This window comes from Bombus impatiens, unplaced genomic scaffold (assembly GCF_000188095.3).
Source record: "Bombus impatiens unplaced genomic scaffold, BIMP_2.2 scf_0967, whole genome shotgun sequence".
Classification (NCBI taxonomy): domain Eukaryota; kingdom Metazoa; phylum Arthropoda; class Insecta; order Hymenoptera; family Apidae; genus Bombus; species Bombus impatiens.
The window spans coordinates 231,974-250,665 of NT_177386.1; the positions used below are offsets into that span (position 1 = coordinate 231,974).

Here is an 18,692-nt window from a genome sequence, read left to right on the forward strand (position 1 = left end):
GGGCGCCGCGCAAAGATAGTTGCTCCTAAAATGGCTCACGGTAACGCGATCCCCATCTGGATGCAAAAATAGGATCCCGCGGTTATCCGACCATGTTACGTCCTTCTCTCTCTCTCTCTCTCTCTCCCCCCCCCCCCCCCCTCCCCCCCCCCCCCCCCCCTTCTTTTGCTTCTTCGTGCGTTTCTTTCTGTTTTCGTCTGTCTTTGTCCCTCTTTCGCCCCCATCTTCCCTGTCTCAAACGAGAATGGTACCGATCTTTCTTTTCTTCAGCGTCTCTTCGTTTTTATCTGCGTTAAACGCATATACGTATGTACGTGTTTGTTTATAAAGCTGGAGATGATTGTTGGTACCTTGAATCAATTTGCAATAATTTTGATAATTGGTGACAGAGATGCGGAGGAATTTTATCTTGTCTGGTATTTTCGGTGATAAGGAAATGTTAGGTTGATGATGTGTTCATCATTTCGGTAGAATCGAGAGCTGATGAATAATAACAGGGCCAGAAACCTGATTAAAAGAATGGAAGCTACGTACAGATTTGTTTGCATTTTTTAATATTATGGGATTTGTGAATATCTTGGCGTACGTCTTTGCACGTTCAGATTTCTCATAAATATCATCTAAATGTTTGATTACAATGAAATTTTGTGTTTAACGATACTTAAATAATATTTAATAGTACCTTTAATATCAATCATAGGTCTGATCAAAACCTAGTAGTTGTATTAGGTTGTCCGAAAAGTTTCTCTCGTTTCATAAGGCGATGAAGAACAATTTCCATTTTATATTATTTTATTGAATTAGATATGATCCATTTTTTTCTATTTCTAATATTACGTGCATAATTCGATAAACTAATATAAAACAAAAAACATTGTGCGTCTATTATTTCCTTATAAAACGAAAGAAACTTTCCGCACAATCTAATATTAATCCTCAATCGTATCGTTAATCGCATAGTTAACCCTGAAGAGATTATCTAAATTACTCGATCTCTATCTCGATCTATTATCGATTTCTATAAAACATGAAATATAAATTAAAGTTAAATAGCCGCAAATCAAACAACCCAAGTCAATTCAAACTTTTGGTTTTAATCGATGCTAATGCAAATTAATGAAATTAATTTGATTTTAGTCGTTCGTAACCGAACGAGGAATGTAAAAATTCTATTAAAAATTAATATTAACATTGAGAGTATTATTTCGTTAAATTTGGTCTCCCAAGACTTTTGACCGAGAACGTACTTCACATACGTGAACTTATAACTCCTCCTAGCAAGGTTATGAATGGCTCCTTGTGAAACGCACGCGTTGATGGATTTCAGGTTGCATATTTTTATTTCGTCTCCAGACGATCGATTTGCATACTCTGGGTGGCGTGAGTTACGAAGTCACATTTTCTCGTGACTCAGAGAACCCGTGTTAGTAGCTTAACTTGAATTCTTAATAAATGTATGCTTGTTCGTTCGTTAAACAACGATAGGACCATATCTTCAGATGATATTGAATGTAGGGAGCCCAACAGAGAAAGAATCGATGTAGTTTAATTGTTAAATCTGTAGTCCATTGCCATTTTACGTTCAAAAAGAGTGAACATCTCCGAATAATCTGTGAATGAATAGAAACGGTTTGAAATGCTCGCTAGACTATTCGATAGATACTTTTATCGAATAAAATTACAAAATGTTCGACCTATAAAATAAAAGATCGAACGACCAACTGATCAGCTAAGAAAATTATCTTCTGAAGTTGGAAAGTAGAGAAAAATAAGGAGATGTCAGAAGCATTATTTTTTCTAATTTTCATAAAATTCTTTATGGTATTTTCTTACAACAAATAAATATATAGCAGCAAATAATTTGTTCCTCTGAAACATTAAACGTAATCATGTAGCTGAGTGATAAAATTAAAAAATCGAAAAGAATTGATCAGTCCGTCTGCCGATTCTTCGTTCGATCGATGGTTCTATGTTTTTTTAAAGATTATTAGTCATCTCTTGGAACTCTACAGTTGATAGAACAAACATGGATTCGTTATCTTTCGTGTTTTTTAATACCAGGTGCTCCAAGTCCCTATTCTACCTTGACATTCTGACGCTATTCCTTCACGCAATGTCTGTCGATCTTTATCAAATTACAATATCAAAAATGTCATCTACTTCCAAACGAGACTGTGTTAAATACAAACATCATTTCGCTCTATTTCGCTCGTATATTTTCGCTCTAAGGTATCTACAACGTCACTGAAATGTGTAAATTAATGAAAAGAACTTAACCCTAATTTTATTATTAATTATTATTAAGATCTCATTCTAGCTTGATGATAAAGAACTGTTAAATATCGAAACGATTCCATCCACAGTTATTAACACTAGAACTACCGATAGTTAACACGAAGCTATTTCTACCAAAACCAGTGAAAATGACTGGTCTTTAGAAAATACGTAATAATAGAATATTTGTATATTTATTGATTTATTACTTTCCTACAGAAGTAATTCCACGTTATGTAGTATATTTTTGGTATTGTTAATCCATCTGGGACAATGATCCCTAAACGAGGGTTCACACATCTATAAAAATGTAGAACCAGTCATTTTGATTGGTGTGGTATTTCTAGTGTTAGCATCTAGCGATCGATCCGGAATTTTCCTGATAACTGATATCATCATATCGAATGATACGCGGTAAAAATTGTAAAAACGCGTGGCAAGTTGTATAAAACGAGGAAACTGGTTAATTGGAGTTCGATAAACAGATTGCAGGACCCTCTTACACTTTGACAAGTACCGGTCATTTTCACTGGTATTGGTACAAGTAGCCTTGATACAAAATTATTTTCAGTTTGAATACGTAAAAAATAAAATAAAATTCATTATATTATTCTTCTGGTTATCGTTGCGAAAGTCATTACATCATTGCGGAAATAAATGTAACATGAAGTAGGAATTTTAATATAAAATGGTAGAACCAGACAATTCGACTGGTGTGGTAGTTCTAATATTAATTTTGTAATTGCAATTTAGCTATTAAAAACCAGCCATCTCACGTCATTTTACCATATATCCCACTGCACATTCTCATAATGAAAAATCCTACACGTTAATCCTAATAACGAAAAATACGAAATCGACGTGGGTATTTTTATTTAGAACGTTGCAATTAAATTACATTGTATAAAAGAAAATTGAACAACTGTACGATTACTCTCCTGTAACAGCGAATATTTCTAAAGAGAAATTCTACTGTGAACAGCAAACGTTGGTGATATCTCGCAGTAATAAATATAATAACGAAATACTAGAAAGAAAAACAATTTGCAGCGAAAATAAGCGCAACGTCGCGTCTCCGCGCTTTCTCACAAGCTTCTTCCCTTTTCTCGAATTTATTGCGCGATGCATCTCGCTTAAACATGGTTCAAATTTCTGAACGATCGCGTCACCGCTTCTAGAATCCACTCGGGTGCTTTAACCGTGATAACGAAAGTGGTTTAAGCGGCGGTCGTCGAGATTGTTGTCGGAAGTTTATTTTCGTCGCGTTCCCGTCTAGCTGCTGTCAATTAATTTCCTGTAGCTGGCGCCCGTTTAATCGTCGGACGCATTGCCCGCGTAATTTCGATCGAAAGAGTCCTTTAGCTCGCGAGAGTTGAACGATGCTGGTTAGTAAAAAGAAAAGACGCGAAATTACGAGGTCAGAAAAGCGATCCTTTATTTTTCCTCGCGCGTTTGCTGGTGAAATGGCGCAGATGTTGCCGATGATTCAGACGCTTTCCAGCTCGTGAAACGATGAAATTACTTAATCCAGGAATTGGCGAACGAATAACTAACAGTGTGTCATAATGACGGTTGTATACAAAACGGTTTCGTGTTATAAATACGGATTTTTAGTGGAAACCGTTAGAGAAATTTTAGGTTGCGCGGATATAAAGTATTTTTATGTGAAAAAGTAGGACGTGGGGTTGGAAAATATCGAATTTTATGCTGTTAGCTGATTTATTTCCGTAGTACCATTTTTTATGTACGATGCCTTTCCCATGTCGATTTATTATAACAATATTCTTTTTACTGACAGATTTTACTGTTTCATTACGTCGAAGAATTAAGTAGATTTAATGCTGTATAGAGAGACTGGAAAATTTTACTCTTCAATTTCTCTCCTTTCAATTTTTACTTTTCTCGAAGAAAGATTAAAACGTTTGTCTTAATACGATGTAGGTTTTCCTATATCGAAGAAATAAGAAAATATGATCTTCCGTAAAAAGATCGAGACTCCTTTCTCGACTTCTTTCTCTCTGGATTTTTACTTTTATTGAAAAGAGTTAAAAAAGTTGGATATGTTACCATGTACATGTTATAATAATACAGACATTGATGTGTACAACAGAATTTAAATTGTTTTTTAGATTTTCTGGATATTCAAAAAGTCGAAGAAACCACGCTTGAAAGTAATTGTTTCGTCTTGTCCATGGAGGACTAGAATTGTTTATCTCTATGATTTTCAAAATTACGTTTCTATCCAATTTTGTCGAGTTTAGCTGATTCAACTGTAACTGGATAGATTTGCAGAGAATTCTAAAAATTCCATAAGATAATACCGTTACACTCGATGGCAACACTTGAACAAATATTTCTATTTATCTCGCGCGGCACAATTAGAAATTTCAAGAAGCATCGAATACGTTTAAAATAAAAGATATGACGATAAAAGTGTTATATTATTCGCATTGTTTCAAAAATTACTCGCTTGAGAAGAGTTGAACACGAAATGTCAAAAGTAATGTAAATACGCTTACGGGTCACAAGTATTTCGCGTCAACGGGGCCCCGTGCTTAATTAGCAAATTGACTTAATTGCACCGAGTTCCAGTGTAGATAAGTCTGTAAAAAAGGTGCACGGTCGGCATTGCGCGTGACGGCGACAGAGAAGAAAACGGCGTCAACGCAACGGTTCGTTTCCTCGGCTCGTTCTGGCCCAGTTAGGGGGAACGAGAAGGAAATACACCAGTAGCAAGCATGCCATAAACAGAAATAAAAGTGACCAACGCGGAGAAAAACTAGGCGAAAGCTTCGTAATGCATTTTTCTTTCGTTCGAAAGATCGACGACGAGATTATTTAATGACGTATACGTAGGAAAGAAAATTGAAAATAAAACTGCTGTTTATAAAATCGATCGAACTAACGTTAACATTATGTTAACCTTTTATTTTTACGCGAAGATGTACGCAGGATTCATATGTTGTTTCTTTTGTTGCTTATAGTTCAAGGGGAGATTGTGATGCAGACGACGCCCACGGTACCAACGTAAGTAGTTTCCCATTTATTTGAAAAAATATTTCTCCTTCCATCGAGAAGTCACTTCAGCCTATCTCATTTAGGATATTTCAGAATTATTGACAATTGATATCGTTTTAAGAATTGTAAAAGATTCGGGCAATTAAATTGGAATTATTCCATTTCGAATAAATTGAATCATTTGTGTAGATTCATGTGATTTTCTAATTCCTTTATGGTTCCAAAAAGCTTGAAAATATTCGAAATTTTTAAAGAAATTCTACAAATTAAATACCAATCGATGTTTCTGTTATATTGTCCGAAAAGTGTCTTTCTTCCGCAAACGTGTTTTTTACAACAGTGCACCTTCATACAAACGTGAAACCAAGTCTGTGAAATGTTTGTCCCAACAGAACAAGATGGATCGTACGTAATTCGATAAAATAATATAAAACAAAGAATTATTTCCTTATAAAACGAAAGAAACTTTTCGAACAACCTACTATAACGCAATTATCGTTCAAGTCGAATGTTGAAGTCTTTGAATAGTCGTTGAAAAATGTTTGAAGTTTTCAGGAATAAAAATAAATTCAAAGATTTTGTGGCGACGAATGTTAGAAATTTTCCAGAATTTGATTTAATGTTACGCGACAATTAATAGACATGGAATTTAAATTAAAATTCAATTTCTCATAATTCTCGTTACAGATTTACCGGCAGACCCGGCGATCCATCGCCGCCGGTCTTCGAACAGATCTTTAAGAACGCCAGATTCGCGCAGGGTGGAAACGCGATTTTCGAGGGACGCGTCCGAGGAAATCCAAAGCCCACGGTATCCTGGACGCACAAGGGTGCGCCTTTGTTGGAATCATGGAAAATTCGAATGTCTTACGACGAGAAGACCGGAGCGGTCACGCTTCAAATTAACCAAATTGGTCCTGGGGACGAGGGCGAATACACGTGCAGTGCTAAAAATCAATACGGTGAGGCAGTTTCTCGAATATCTTCAACGTACAATTCTGTTCTAGTCGATGTATAGCTCGTATTAAAAAATCAGTGTTCCAACTAATTAAAGAGTTTCACCTGCTCTTTTCCACTAGAGTGCTTGTTAAATTATTTTGAAATATAGATACGTAGACTAAAACTGGATAGAATTAAATTGCCATTTCGTACTGAAGAGAGTTTTACCTCGATTATATAGTAGATCGCAATCATAAACGTTTATTAGAGTTTTATAATTGAAATTTCCATTACGTATGCCGAGTGCAAGTCTATAAAAACAAACATTCCATTAAGTTCTGATTCTATCCGTAAATAAGAAGAAGGAAGATACTTTCTACGATTACATGATTTATATTAACATTTTCTATGCCGCTTGGAGTTAGCCAGTGATACGCGTTAACTCTTCATTCTGCGAATAAATGAATATAAAAATATTCTTTGAGAAATTATTCACTGAATAAATAGAAATAAAACTAAAACATTACAACACCATATTTTTCTTTTTCGTTTTAGGCGAAGCAATCTGCTCCGTTTACATTCAACCAGAAGGATTTGGACCTCCACAACAACAACAGATGGGTTTCAGGAAGGAATACGCTCAGACCTTCCAGTCCACCGAACAGAAGTCTCAAACAGGAACACAAAGCGTTCAACAACGTAGTTATCAACAAACGATCGATAAACGAAGCTACGTTAACGGAACTTCCATCAGCATCGAAGATTTCAAGGTTGCTATTTTATACATTTATTCAAGGACAGATATATATATCTACGAAGAAATATAAGAACAACAAAAAATAAGCATAAGAAACAAATATACATACAGAAGAAATTTATCTCTTGGGAACTTTTTTTTTTTGATTTATGGTTGAACGAAAGATAATAGTGTGATTAATTTGCAGGTGGACACTTTCGAATACAGACTGCTGCGGGAAACGGAGTTTCGAGAGTCGATTACTCGTCGTTTCGTGGGCGAATCCGACGTGCAGATTTCGACGGTGGTAGATCGTAGTCTGGGACCGGTTGCACCTCCGCAAATCACGCAGAAGCCCAGAAACTCGAAGCTTGTCGAGGGATCCGATGCCGTTTTCACTGCGAAGATCTCGGGCAATCCGAAACCAAGAGTAAGCTGATGACGTTTTTAATTCGTTCGTGTCTTTGAATTTTGTATTATTTAATATTTGGCATTTGGTATATTTCTCTAAAGACTTTAGTTTAGAAGTTAGTTTGGTTTAGTTTAATTTGGTTCCTCTAAAGAATAGAATGAAAATACGTATGTATTTCGATAGATTTCGAATGAAATCGAAGAACAAAGAGAAAAACTAAACCATCGTAGGAAATAAGAGAATGGAAAGACACGAGTCAGCAGAGGATGTTTATGCGTTTATGGCAAACTGAAATGTGCAAAAATATACGGAATGCACGTAACATGCAAAAATGTACAGTTTCATTATTATAATATTTAAGAAACGAAGCAAGTCTCCATTCAGGTTTTCACTCTTTAGCTTTCTAATAAAATAATAATCATAATTTAATTTTACAATATTATTATAATTTTACTATAACATTTAAAGAATCGAACAATTAAGTTTAATTTCTTCGCTTATTCTCGTGATATGAATTTCCATAAACGTCCTCGATCTATTTAGAAAATAATAAAGAACGATGTTGCTTAAATGTATTTACCAAAACAATTTTCTATGCAATTCCACTTTGTATTTCAGTTAACTTGGTTCAAAAACGGTCAGAGGATCCGCGAATCACAACGCGTGGAAATGAGCCACTCGAATCAGCAAGCTACCTTGAGGATCAGAGTCGCCCTGCCGGAAGACAGTGGCCATTACACTTTGCTCTCGGAAAATCCTCAGGGTTGCACCGTCAGCTCTGCATATCTGGCGATTGAGTCCAGCGATCAAGTGGATCAGGCCTATCAAGCTCCAAGAGAAACGATCAAAACTCAGCAAGTTGAAACGACTGGCGAGTCCGACTCTGGAAAAGTACTGCCGCCGAATTTCGTTCGCACGTGCACCGATCGCGATGCCACCGAAGGAAAAATGACCAGGTACGTTTCGCGTATACTTTCGAATTGTTCAATTTTTAGGAAGATACTAATTATTTTTTGGAATTTTAAAAATCTTACAACAGTGGTAGGAAAATATGTGTCTTCGACATTCGTACTATGTATATTTCTATATATCTTCGATATCGATAGTTGACGATGCAGAATTATTATCCTTTTCTATGGGTCTTTTGGTCTGTTATTGTTATTACTTTCACAATTGACAGTTACTATCTTTGTGTCATTTCGTACTTTTCATTTAATGTTGCAAGAAAAATATTATCCATCTGACAGAAATTTAAAATCCTAAAAAGGACACAGAAGAATATTTCTACCATTGGTTAATTAACAATTGGACCAATATTTTATTATTTGCTAATAAATTAAAATATAGTACCAATTATAAAATATAGCATTCTATAAAATAGGGTAGTATTTGTTATACTGCTCTATGTTACTCTATCTTTATCTACTTTCCACTTTTACATCGCCTTACCATTCTTCTCTACGTAGAGACAGTTCTCAAAATGAAGAAATTAAGAATCACATGGAAGAATAACACGTGACTTTCAGGTTTGACTGTCGCGTAACCGGCCGTCCGTATCCCGAGGTGACATGGTACATAAACGGTCAGCAAGTAGCCAACGACCTGACCCACAAGATCCTCGTGAACGAGTCTGGTAATAATTCATTGATGATCACGAACGTGAGCCGCGCGGACGCCGGCGTCGTGACCTGTGTCGCTAGGAACAAGGCTGGCGAAACCTCGTTCCAGTGTAACTTGAACGTGATCGAGAAAGAACAAGTTGTCGCGCCAAAATTCGTGGAACGATTCACAACAACGAATGTAAAAGAGGGAGAACCGGTTGTTTTCATGGCTCGTGCGGTTGGCACTCCTGTACCGCGTATCACCTGGCAGAAGGTGAGTTAATTAGCGTTTAAAACTTAACACACACTGATTTTCCTGAAAGATGAAACTCTCTATTCGAAGACTACAATTCTTCGTCGATGTCGGTTTTAAAAAATGGTTCGGTTACATTGAAATAACAATTTTTAAAAATCCTGACTTATTCTTAGAAACGAAACGAAAATTAAATTCGCCAGAATCTGAGCCTTTTTGCATGTGTGGGCGAGGTTTCTTGCGATATTATTTATGCTATGCTTCGAATAACAGTGTCGAACGTCGAATGGACGTGAAAGAAAAATAAAAAGTAAAAATGAGGGAATGAGAAGGAGCGATAAAAATAAATTTTCTTGATATCTGTGAACACAGGATGGAGTGCCAATAACACCTGGACCGGATGTGCGTATTTCAACGGATGGTAGCGGAGCATCAACTTTAGATATACCCTACGCAAAAATGTCAGATGCTGCTTGGTACCAGTGCACGGCGCAGAATGTAGCTGGCTCTACCGCCACCCGAGCACGGCTCTTCGTGGAAACACCGAAAGGAGTAGCCCCCGAACCAAGACGCCTGAACTTACCCCGACCGACGAAAGTCATCGAACCAGAGTAAGTTTCCATTCTATTTGTGCAAATATTAATTGCTATTTAAACATCGTATTCGTTTATTTTCTAACACATTATATTGTTAATAATATAATTATAAGATATTGGATTTCGAAATCCAACATTAAAATTTGATCAAACGAGATATTAAAATGTTATAATTTTATTTTTATGCAAACGAAAGGAAAATAGATGGTAGGGTTTTAATGAAATTTATATCTCGTTTACAAAGACTGGAGGTAACGATAAAATCGATTACAGACCAGCGCCTGGCCCCGAAGTGATTTATTTGAGACACGTGGAACGCGCCAAGCCATATTTGCCTCCACCCGAGGAAGATAGAGTTTATCCACCACCACGTTTCATCATACCATTGAAGGACGTCCATCAGATCGAGGGTGGACGAATTCACTTCGAGGCCAGAATCGAACCGGTGGGCGATCCCACCATGAGGGTAGAGTGGTACGTCAATGGACGAGCTCTCGATGCGAGTAAGTAACTCTCTTGAAATATTAATGTAACATTGAGAAGATCGTTCAATATTTCAATGTTTGAATCGTTGAATCTTCGTACGATCGGAATTCCAAACTTTTAAATTTGTCAATCTCCAAAATTTTTAAAATTCCGAAACCTCGAATCTTCGAACTTGAAATCTTTCAGTTCATCAGTTTTATCGAATCATATCTATCGATTTTAGGTTCCCGTGCGACTTCTATCTTCCGATTTGGCTTCATCTCTCTCGACTTAATTAGCATCGTTCTTCAAGACAGCGGCGAATATTTATGCCGCGTCGTGAGTTCGACCGGAGTCGCCGAATCTCGAGCTACCCTCAGCGTGACACGTGAGTTTTCGTTATTTACTTAAATTTCCTATTTCTCTGTTCTCGCGATCCTCGAGATCGCGATTCCAATATTTCCAATATTCTCTCGAGATCAGGAAATTATGATAATGTTAAATAAAAAAAAATCTCATTGTAGCACGCGCAACAATCGAACAGGCTAGCCAACACCCCGACAGCCTTCAATATATTCAACAGCTCGAGGATTACAGCAAGTATCAAAGGCAGGAGAGCGTGGAGGAGATCTCTTCACAGCGGCCGGCCTTCATCCGACCACTCCAGGATCTAGGAGAGCTACAGGAAGGTCGTAACGCTCATTTTGAAGCGCAACTGACACCTGTAAGCGATCCCACGATGAAAGTGGAGTGGTACAAGGATGGCAGGCCTATCACAGCTAGTAAGTACATTTCCAATGTTTCCAAATTATCAACGATACTAGGATTTCTAGGTTATTCTTAATAATTAACAATTCATTATTTAATATAATATAATTAATTATTAAGAATGTTTACATAAATTCTATTTATCTGTTTTTTTGTTATTTCTCACTACGTTTTCTCTTTTTACAAGTTTTATCAACGATCAAGATTTTAACGAATAATAATTATACCTAGGCTCAAGAATCACAACCATCTTCAACTTCGGGTACGTCTCGCTCAATATATTGCACCTACGAGCTGAAGATGCCGGTTCTTATACTGTCAGAGCTGTGAACCGCTTGGGAGAGGCCGTCAGCTCCGCGTCTCTTCGTGTCTTTGGTAAATGTCGTGAAATAACATCGTCCCTATATATTGAATAATAGTATTTGAAAAAATATTTGATTACATTGTACTTGTTATTGGATCATTGTAGCACGCACAAGCGTTACTACTGATCTGGGAATCCCCGAGCAACAAAGGTATATCGAGGCTGCCGAGGAATTGGAAGCCTATCAACAGGCTATGCACCAGAAATACGTACAGCAACAGCCTGAACCGACTAGCCCACCGGAATTCAAATCTCCTATCAAGGATCAAAACAACATACGAGAAGGCGGATTTGCTCATTTCGAAGCACGTCTAGAACCAGTCGGCGATTCTGATTTGAGAGTCGAATGGCTCAAGGACGGACGCCCTGTAGAAGCAAGTAAGTAGAATCTTTTTCTATATTCTGCTGCAAAGTATGCTGCATGTTGTAGTTTAATAAATCCTCTACACTTGTATACATAATATTTGGAATTGTAGAATTTTTAGATCATAGAATCATGGAAAAGCATCGTAGCAATCCTAAGACTATTACAATCAGAATCTAAGATTGTGAGATTGTAAAATTAAACATCTTACGATCTTTCGATGCTAAAAATTGAAGATTCTGAAATTGGTAAAGCAATTGAATTTTAGGACAATTAAAATAGGATAAAATATTGTAGCTCTGAAATGTTAAGATGTAAGATTCGTGGTGTTTCAACGAGAAAAAATAATTACAAAGTTAGAAATTAGAAAACCGTGGAATTCTATAATCCCAAAATTTTCAATCGCGAAATCCCAAAAGTCTGGAATTCTAGAATTTTAGAATAGAAATTCAACTAAAATTACGATATCGCAAGATGTCAGAATTCTATAATTCCAAAATTCTAACACCCCGAAATCCCTAGAAATATATTGTCAGAATTTTCATGCAAAATTATAATAGGATTTTCAAATTACGAAACTCTCCAATGCCAAGTGTCAAGAATTCATGCCAACATTTCGATAATTTCAATCACACGAACGCAAATTTTTCCCTCAGGTTCACGGATCACGACATTCTTCAACTTCGGTTACGTGGCATTGACCATCAAATACGTAACGATTCACGATGTTGGTATATACACTTGCCGCGCATACAACCGCGTCGGTGAAGCACATACAACCGCTCAACTGAGCGTGATCAGCAAGAACGATGTCATCTATGACAGTCAACATCCGACCGGACTTCAGAAGATTCAAACTTTGGAAGATTCCAGCAGATATTCGCGACAAGTTCAAGAAGAAACACAAGTAACTCAAGCACCACGATTTTTGGGCAACCTGAAGGGTACTAACAAGATCGTTGAAGGTCAACGTGCACATTTCGAGGCTCGTGTGGAACCTCAGAGCGATTTAACTATGACGATCGAATGGTACCACAATGGAAAATCTATCACTGCTGCAAATAGAATTCAAACATATCACGACTTTGGATACGTGGCTATAGATATTCTTCAGGTTAGACCTGAGGACGCTGGTACTTACACTGTGGTCGCTAGAAATGCTCTTGGAGAAGCTAAACTGTCCGCCACGATGATCGTGGAGAGTAAGTTTTTGAAATTTCGTTATACATAGGTGTATCGTGAGAAACAGTAAGCAGGTCGATGTAGATAAATGTTAAAAATCGTCGTTCTACAGCGTGTTTATAAATATTCATACATTTACGATAAAATGGACGCATACTCGTTCTAGTTGCGTCTTAATGAGATTTCTCAATTCTTTGATGAAATAGTATCTTCGGTTTAGTTAGTTTGAAGTCTTCTTTCCATTTATATTATATAATTATCCATTATTTTATTTTATTTTATTAAATAAACTATCTCTAAACAATTTATTCTTATAGACTATTTTGTTCTTTTTTTCGCGTGTCTAGACGATCCAATACATTTCACGAAATAGATCGAAAATAATAAAATAGTTTTATCGCAAGTGTCGAATTTGCAACAACTTTTATCTTGAATTTCGGAAAACAATCGAATCAGACAATTACTTTATAGTACTTGAAAAAAAGAGTCAAATTTTATATCAAATTTCCAACATTAAATTTTATAATATTAGTCATAGATTTATACGATAGTATCGTAGAATATTAGATATAGCATATATAGCAGAAGTATAGAATATTAAATATAATATATAGCAGAACTATATAGTGTTAAATATATATTCTACCAAACGCCATAATATAATCTTATTTGTTTTTAATAATAGCACGCTCAAGCGTCGATACCAGCAGTATGCATCGCACTTCCTACGAGAAGACTCAGCGTCTCGAAGAATCGAAATTCGTCGAGCCCCAATATCACATCGAGGAAATTTCAAAATCAAAGCCAATATTCGTGCAGCCATTGAGCGATCCTAAACCAGTGAGCGAGGGCAAGAACATTCATTTGGAATGTCGTTTGGAACCCATGGGCGATCCAACGATGAGAGTCGAATGGTTCCAAAATGGTCGTCCAGTTACCGTTGGCTCCAGATTTAGAACTTACTATGATTTTGGTTTCGTCGCTTTGGATATCGTGCATTCGACTATCCTCGACTCTGGCGAATATACTGTCAGAGCCACCAATCATCTTGGCACTGCTCATACCTCAGCCTGCGTCAGAGTAATCGGAAAGTCCGATGTTGTTACCGAAACTCAGCACGAGCAATCGCTCGAACAGATTCAAATGCTGGAAGATTCATCGAGGTTTGTAATATTTAATGGAATTTATAATAGAACTATAAAATGAGGTATGAAATTTTTGCTTTTACGAGAGCTAAAAATATGTAGATATTTTTGGCGAATTTAACGTTCTCTTTTAATGGAACGAAGATACGTCTGTATATATACGAGTGTTTATTTATTTTCGTCCTAACAGTTTAAATATAATTTAGTCCATCTGTATTGGTATATTTCAATTTGTATTATGTGTAGATAGCGTTAAGAGTATCATAAGACCAAAATCTATGCGAAGATTTCTAGAAAGCGATTTGGTCGAGAATCAATTGGAAATTCAAACTTCTTCCTTTTTCTAGACTCGAATATTTTTACGAGACATTCAACCGAGTTTTTAGGTTTAGCATAAATTTAGTAATTTCATTTGGTTTCAATGCTTACACGTTATATAACAAAAGAATATCAAATAGTCTTCTTTCCTCGAACAATCGAATTGGGTCTTCGATTTGAATTCGAAAAAATGTGTATTATACGAGTGGCGCAGAAAACACACTACTCAACTCTATAAATTGAAAGCTAATTTAGGATTACTTCTGAAGACTTCCTTCGACATACGTAAACCCATGGAAATTAGTTGCACATTTCTTAAGGTGTTGAACAGTAATTACGTTTGTGGACGATGAAATTTCGAAATTCACAAAAGTAGAATTACCGAGTATCAAGTACCAAGTATAATACGATAGAAAGCCTTTATTATTGTCACAATAATCATATAAATTTACGTTTCAACGCACAGATATCGCAAGACCCAGCAAGAAGAAGTGACAGTGATGCAGCCACCGCAATTCACTCGTCCTTTGCACAACATCGAAACGGTGGAGCTGACCAACGTTCACCTCGAGTGTCGTCTTCAGCCAGTTGGCGACTCCAGCATGAAAGTGGAATGGTTCGTCAATGGGAGACCAGTGAAGACTGGCCACAGATTCAGACCGTCTTACGAATTCGATTACGTCGCCCTTGACATCTTGGGTGTTTATCCTGAAGATTCAGGCGTGTACACCTGCCAAGCTAGAAATCAACTGGGAGAAGCCGTCACTTCCTGTTCAGTGAGAGTACACGCTAAGAAAGATTTACTCCTGGAGTCTCAACATCCTGAAGGCTTGGAAAGAATACAATACTTGGAAGATGCTTCCAGATACAAGAGACAGGAACTGGTTGACGAAGTGGTCAATGTTAAACCGAGATTCATCACGGCTCCGAAAAATCAAGAGAATCTTCGTGAAGGACAACACGCTCATTTCGAGTGCAAACTGGAACCTGTAACGGACTCGAACTTGAAAGTCGAATGGTTTAAGAACGGTCGTCCGGTTACAATAGGTAAATGAAGTTTCTTAATAATATTTTAAGCAATGAAATTTTTAGATTTTCGATTTATAGATCAACTTCATAGAAGTAACAATTATCAATGATCTAAACGCTTGATGATCCGTAAGAATTTAGAGGTAGAAACTAGCCAATGCATCTACCAAATTACAGATACAAATACAGATACAGATCTACAAATTACAATAGATCCAAACTAGATGTAATTCTAGATCCAATTAGATTTTCACGTTATAATTAGATGCGTTAATTAAATAGGTGTTAGATGTTAGATTTTTAGAACTCGGGGGTTAACCTTCTTCCGTCTTCTCGAAATTTCGTTTTCTTATTCCTTGAGAGAAACATATTAGATTGTCCGAAAAGTTTCTTTCGTTTCATAAGATGATAATAGATGAACAACGATTTCTGTTCTATATTATTTTATTGAATTAGATATGATCCATTTTATTATTATTATGTTCGTGTATAATTCTATAAATTAATATAAAACAAAAAACATTGTGGGTATATCAATTCCTTATAGAACCAAAGAAACTTTTTGAACAACCTAATGTAATACCATGATACCTGTATTTTACAAAGCTTTCTTGCTTGTTTTCTCTTAATTGATTTTTCCATTCGCCACTGCAACAAAAATATCGCAGTCTAATATTTCAGATCTAACTACTTGAAGCTTCGCTTGATTCTATTTTGTCAAAAAAGTAAAATTGCAACGCAGAGTTTCTGAACTCTCCAATACTGCGATAAAAAGGATGTTTTTTTCTTATATTCTTATTTTTTTTAACTCAAGATATAATTCCTTAATTCTAGGACACCGATTCCGTCCAATCCACGATTTTGGCTACGTTGCTCTGGATGTAATCGACTTAATCGCCGAGGACTCGGGTACCTACACGTGTCGAGCTGTCAATCTGGTTGGCAGCGACGAAGTGTCCTGCACTCTAACTTGTCGATCAACCGCACAAGTTTTGACAGACACTCAGAACGAGATTGGCCTGGAACAAATTCATTACCTCGAGGATAGATCGAGATACCAACGCCGAGAAGATATCGAGGAAACAACCACTCAAGCTCCAATTTTCACCACCTCCTTGAACAACGTTGAGATCAAAGAAGGTCAAAGAGCACACTTCGAGTGCAGGTTGATCCCTGTGTCTGACGTAACGATGAAAGTCGAATGGTTCCATAATAATAAACCTGTGAAAGCTGGCTCAAGATTCGTCGAGACTAATAGCTTTGGTTTCGTGGCCTTGGATATCATGTACGCCTATCCTGAAGACTCTGGTACTTACACCTGCCGAGCGAAGAATATCATAGGAGAGGCAATTACATCTGCAACTGCAGTTGTGCACTGTAAGTCCCAACCCTCTTTCTTCGTTAGCTTTTGATTTTGAGGTGCTTCGTTGAAATTAATAAAATAGATATGAATTCTTTATGATTTTATAGTTTTATCATAAAAAAAATAAAATAGTTTAAACGTATTTTAATAATACTATGATGTAAAATTTATAGTATTTTCTTTATAATTCTTTATGATTTTATAATTTTATTATTAAAAAATTAAAAAATTTTAACGTGTTTTAATAATATTCCGATGTAAAGTTTATAGTATTAAATTAGAAAATTTGGTGTTTAATTTATATTAATAAATAATCTACTAATAAACTTTAGTAGTATGTAAAATTTAGATTAGGAAATTCACGTAATTTATCTTATGGTATTTGTGTGACGATGATTTAAATATGGAACGTAAATTAGAAATCTCGGAATTTAGAGAAATTTATGAGTCAAGTGCGTGAAAAATTTTGCAATATATAGATAGATTTTTTTTTTTTAATTCTATCGGTAGTAAGTTTAAGAAATAAATTTTCAAAAGAAGATCTAATTATTAAAATTAAAGTAACTACAATGGATTTGAACTTCCCGGGAAACGATTTTATGAAGAACAGAAAGTCAGAGAAATACATAAAATAGTCACGAAGCACATGAACACATAGCTAGTCACGTAGAGATTTCATATAACTCAAGAATATTTATCCGCGATAATGCTTGAGTAAATTTGTTGGAAATATGCTTAAATTAAACAGATAAGTCATATATATGTTAATAATTCTCAAGAAGTTAATGGAATAAAAGATTTGATAACGGGTTGTTTTTACTCGAACTTTTTGCCTGACGTTCGTAATTGAGGTATTCATTTTTTTCTTTTACCGCACAGCGAAAAAGTCAATTTACACGGAAAGCCAAAATGAAGAGACACTTCAACGTCTTCATTACTTGGAGGATACCTCGAGATACCAACGTAAAACTACGACCGAGGAAATCGTTACTCAAGCACCAGTTTTCACGATGCCGATCAAGGATCTGAAAGTCGCTGAAAATCAAGCGGCTCATTTCGAAGCTCGAGTGATACCTGTGGGCGATTCAAAGCTCAAAGTCGAATGGTTGAGAAATGGAGTTCCCATAGCAGCTTGTAAGTTACGTTCAAGATTCATTTTTCCACGCGTACTGTAATTTTGGCAAATAATTCAATTTTCTACTCCGACAACAAACGCAATAAACTGCAGCGAATTAAATTCACAATTCTTCTTCGTGTTATCTCAGAATAAATTTTGGAATATTAATCCCGAAATAAATTTTCCCTGTATATTCCAATTTCGAACGATCTTTTAAAGTTTTTAATTTACCAATAAGTTACATTGCAATTAGATTCAATTGATAATTATAATACTTATTTTTCTATACCTTAAAAATTTCGTTAAAAATCCCTAATTTCTGCTTTGCTTTATTTTATCGAGATTTAAATTACATCCGAATTTCACTCAAACGATACATCTATCGTAAATGAAATAAATTACTATATTTTCAATAGCGAATCGCGTGACAACGATGCACGATTTCGGATACGTCGCTCTAAACATGAAATACGTGAACCCTGAAGACTCAGGTACCTACACTTGCCGTGCAGTAAACGATCTTGGAGAGGCTGTAACATCAGCGACACTTTTCGTCCAGTGTGAGTATAGATTGTGCGCAGAACAGAAAATCATTTTGAAAATGAGGCTTCGATTTCGGTATCGCTTCTCATAAGCTATAATCTAGCTTTCAAAACGTGTAGAAGCAGCTGCTTACACGTAGATATTTTTGTATTTTTGTGTGTAGCGATTTTTCCTACCTTTTCTATTTTTTTTTTTTTTTTTTTTG

General features: G+C 36.1%; 1 protein-coding gene across 1 annotated transcript in view; it reads left to right on the forward strand.

Moving 5' to 3' along the window:
• LOC100743641 (titin) overlaps positions 1-18,692 on the forward strand; it is a 133,563-nt gene that overhangs the window by 11,618 nt on the left and 103,253 nt on the right. Inside the window, 18 exon segments of the mRNA XM_033323400.1 lie at positions 5,259-5,301; positions 5,980-6,254; positions 6,787-7,001; positions 7,176-7,397; positions 7,998-8,335; positions 8,906-9,254; positions 9,606-9,844; positions 10,103-10,332; positions 10,539-10,682; positions 10,819-11,076; positions 11,294-11,437; positions 11,532-11,804; positions 12,447-12,992; positions 13,658-14,135; positions 14,902-15,482; positions 16,299-16,841; positions 17,707-17,961; positions 18,361-18,504. Coding sequence (XP_033179291.1) covers positions 5,259-5,301; positions 5,980-6,254; positions 6,787-7,001; positions 7,176-7,397; positions 7,998-8,335; positions 8,906-9,254; positions 9,606-9,844; positions 10,103-10,332; positions 10,539-10,682; positions 10,819-11,076; positions 11,294-11,437; positions 11,532-11,804; positions 12,447-12,992; positions 13,658-14,135; positions 14,902-15,482; positions 16,299-16,841; positions 17,707-17,961; positions 18,361-18,504 — 5,277 coding nt within the window.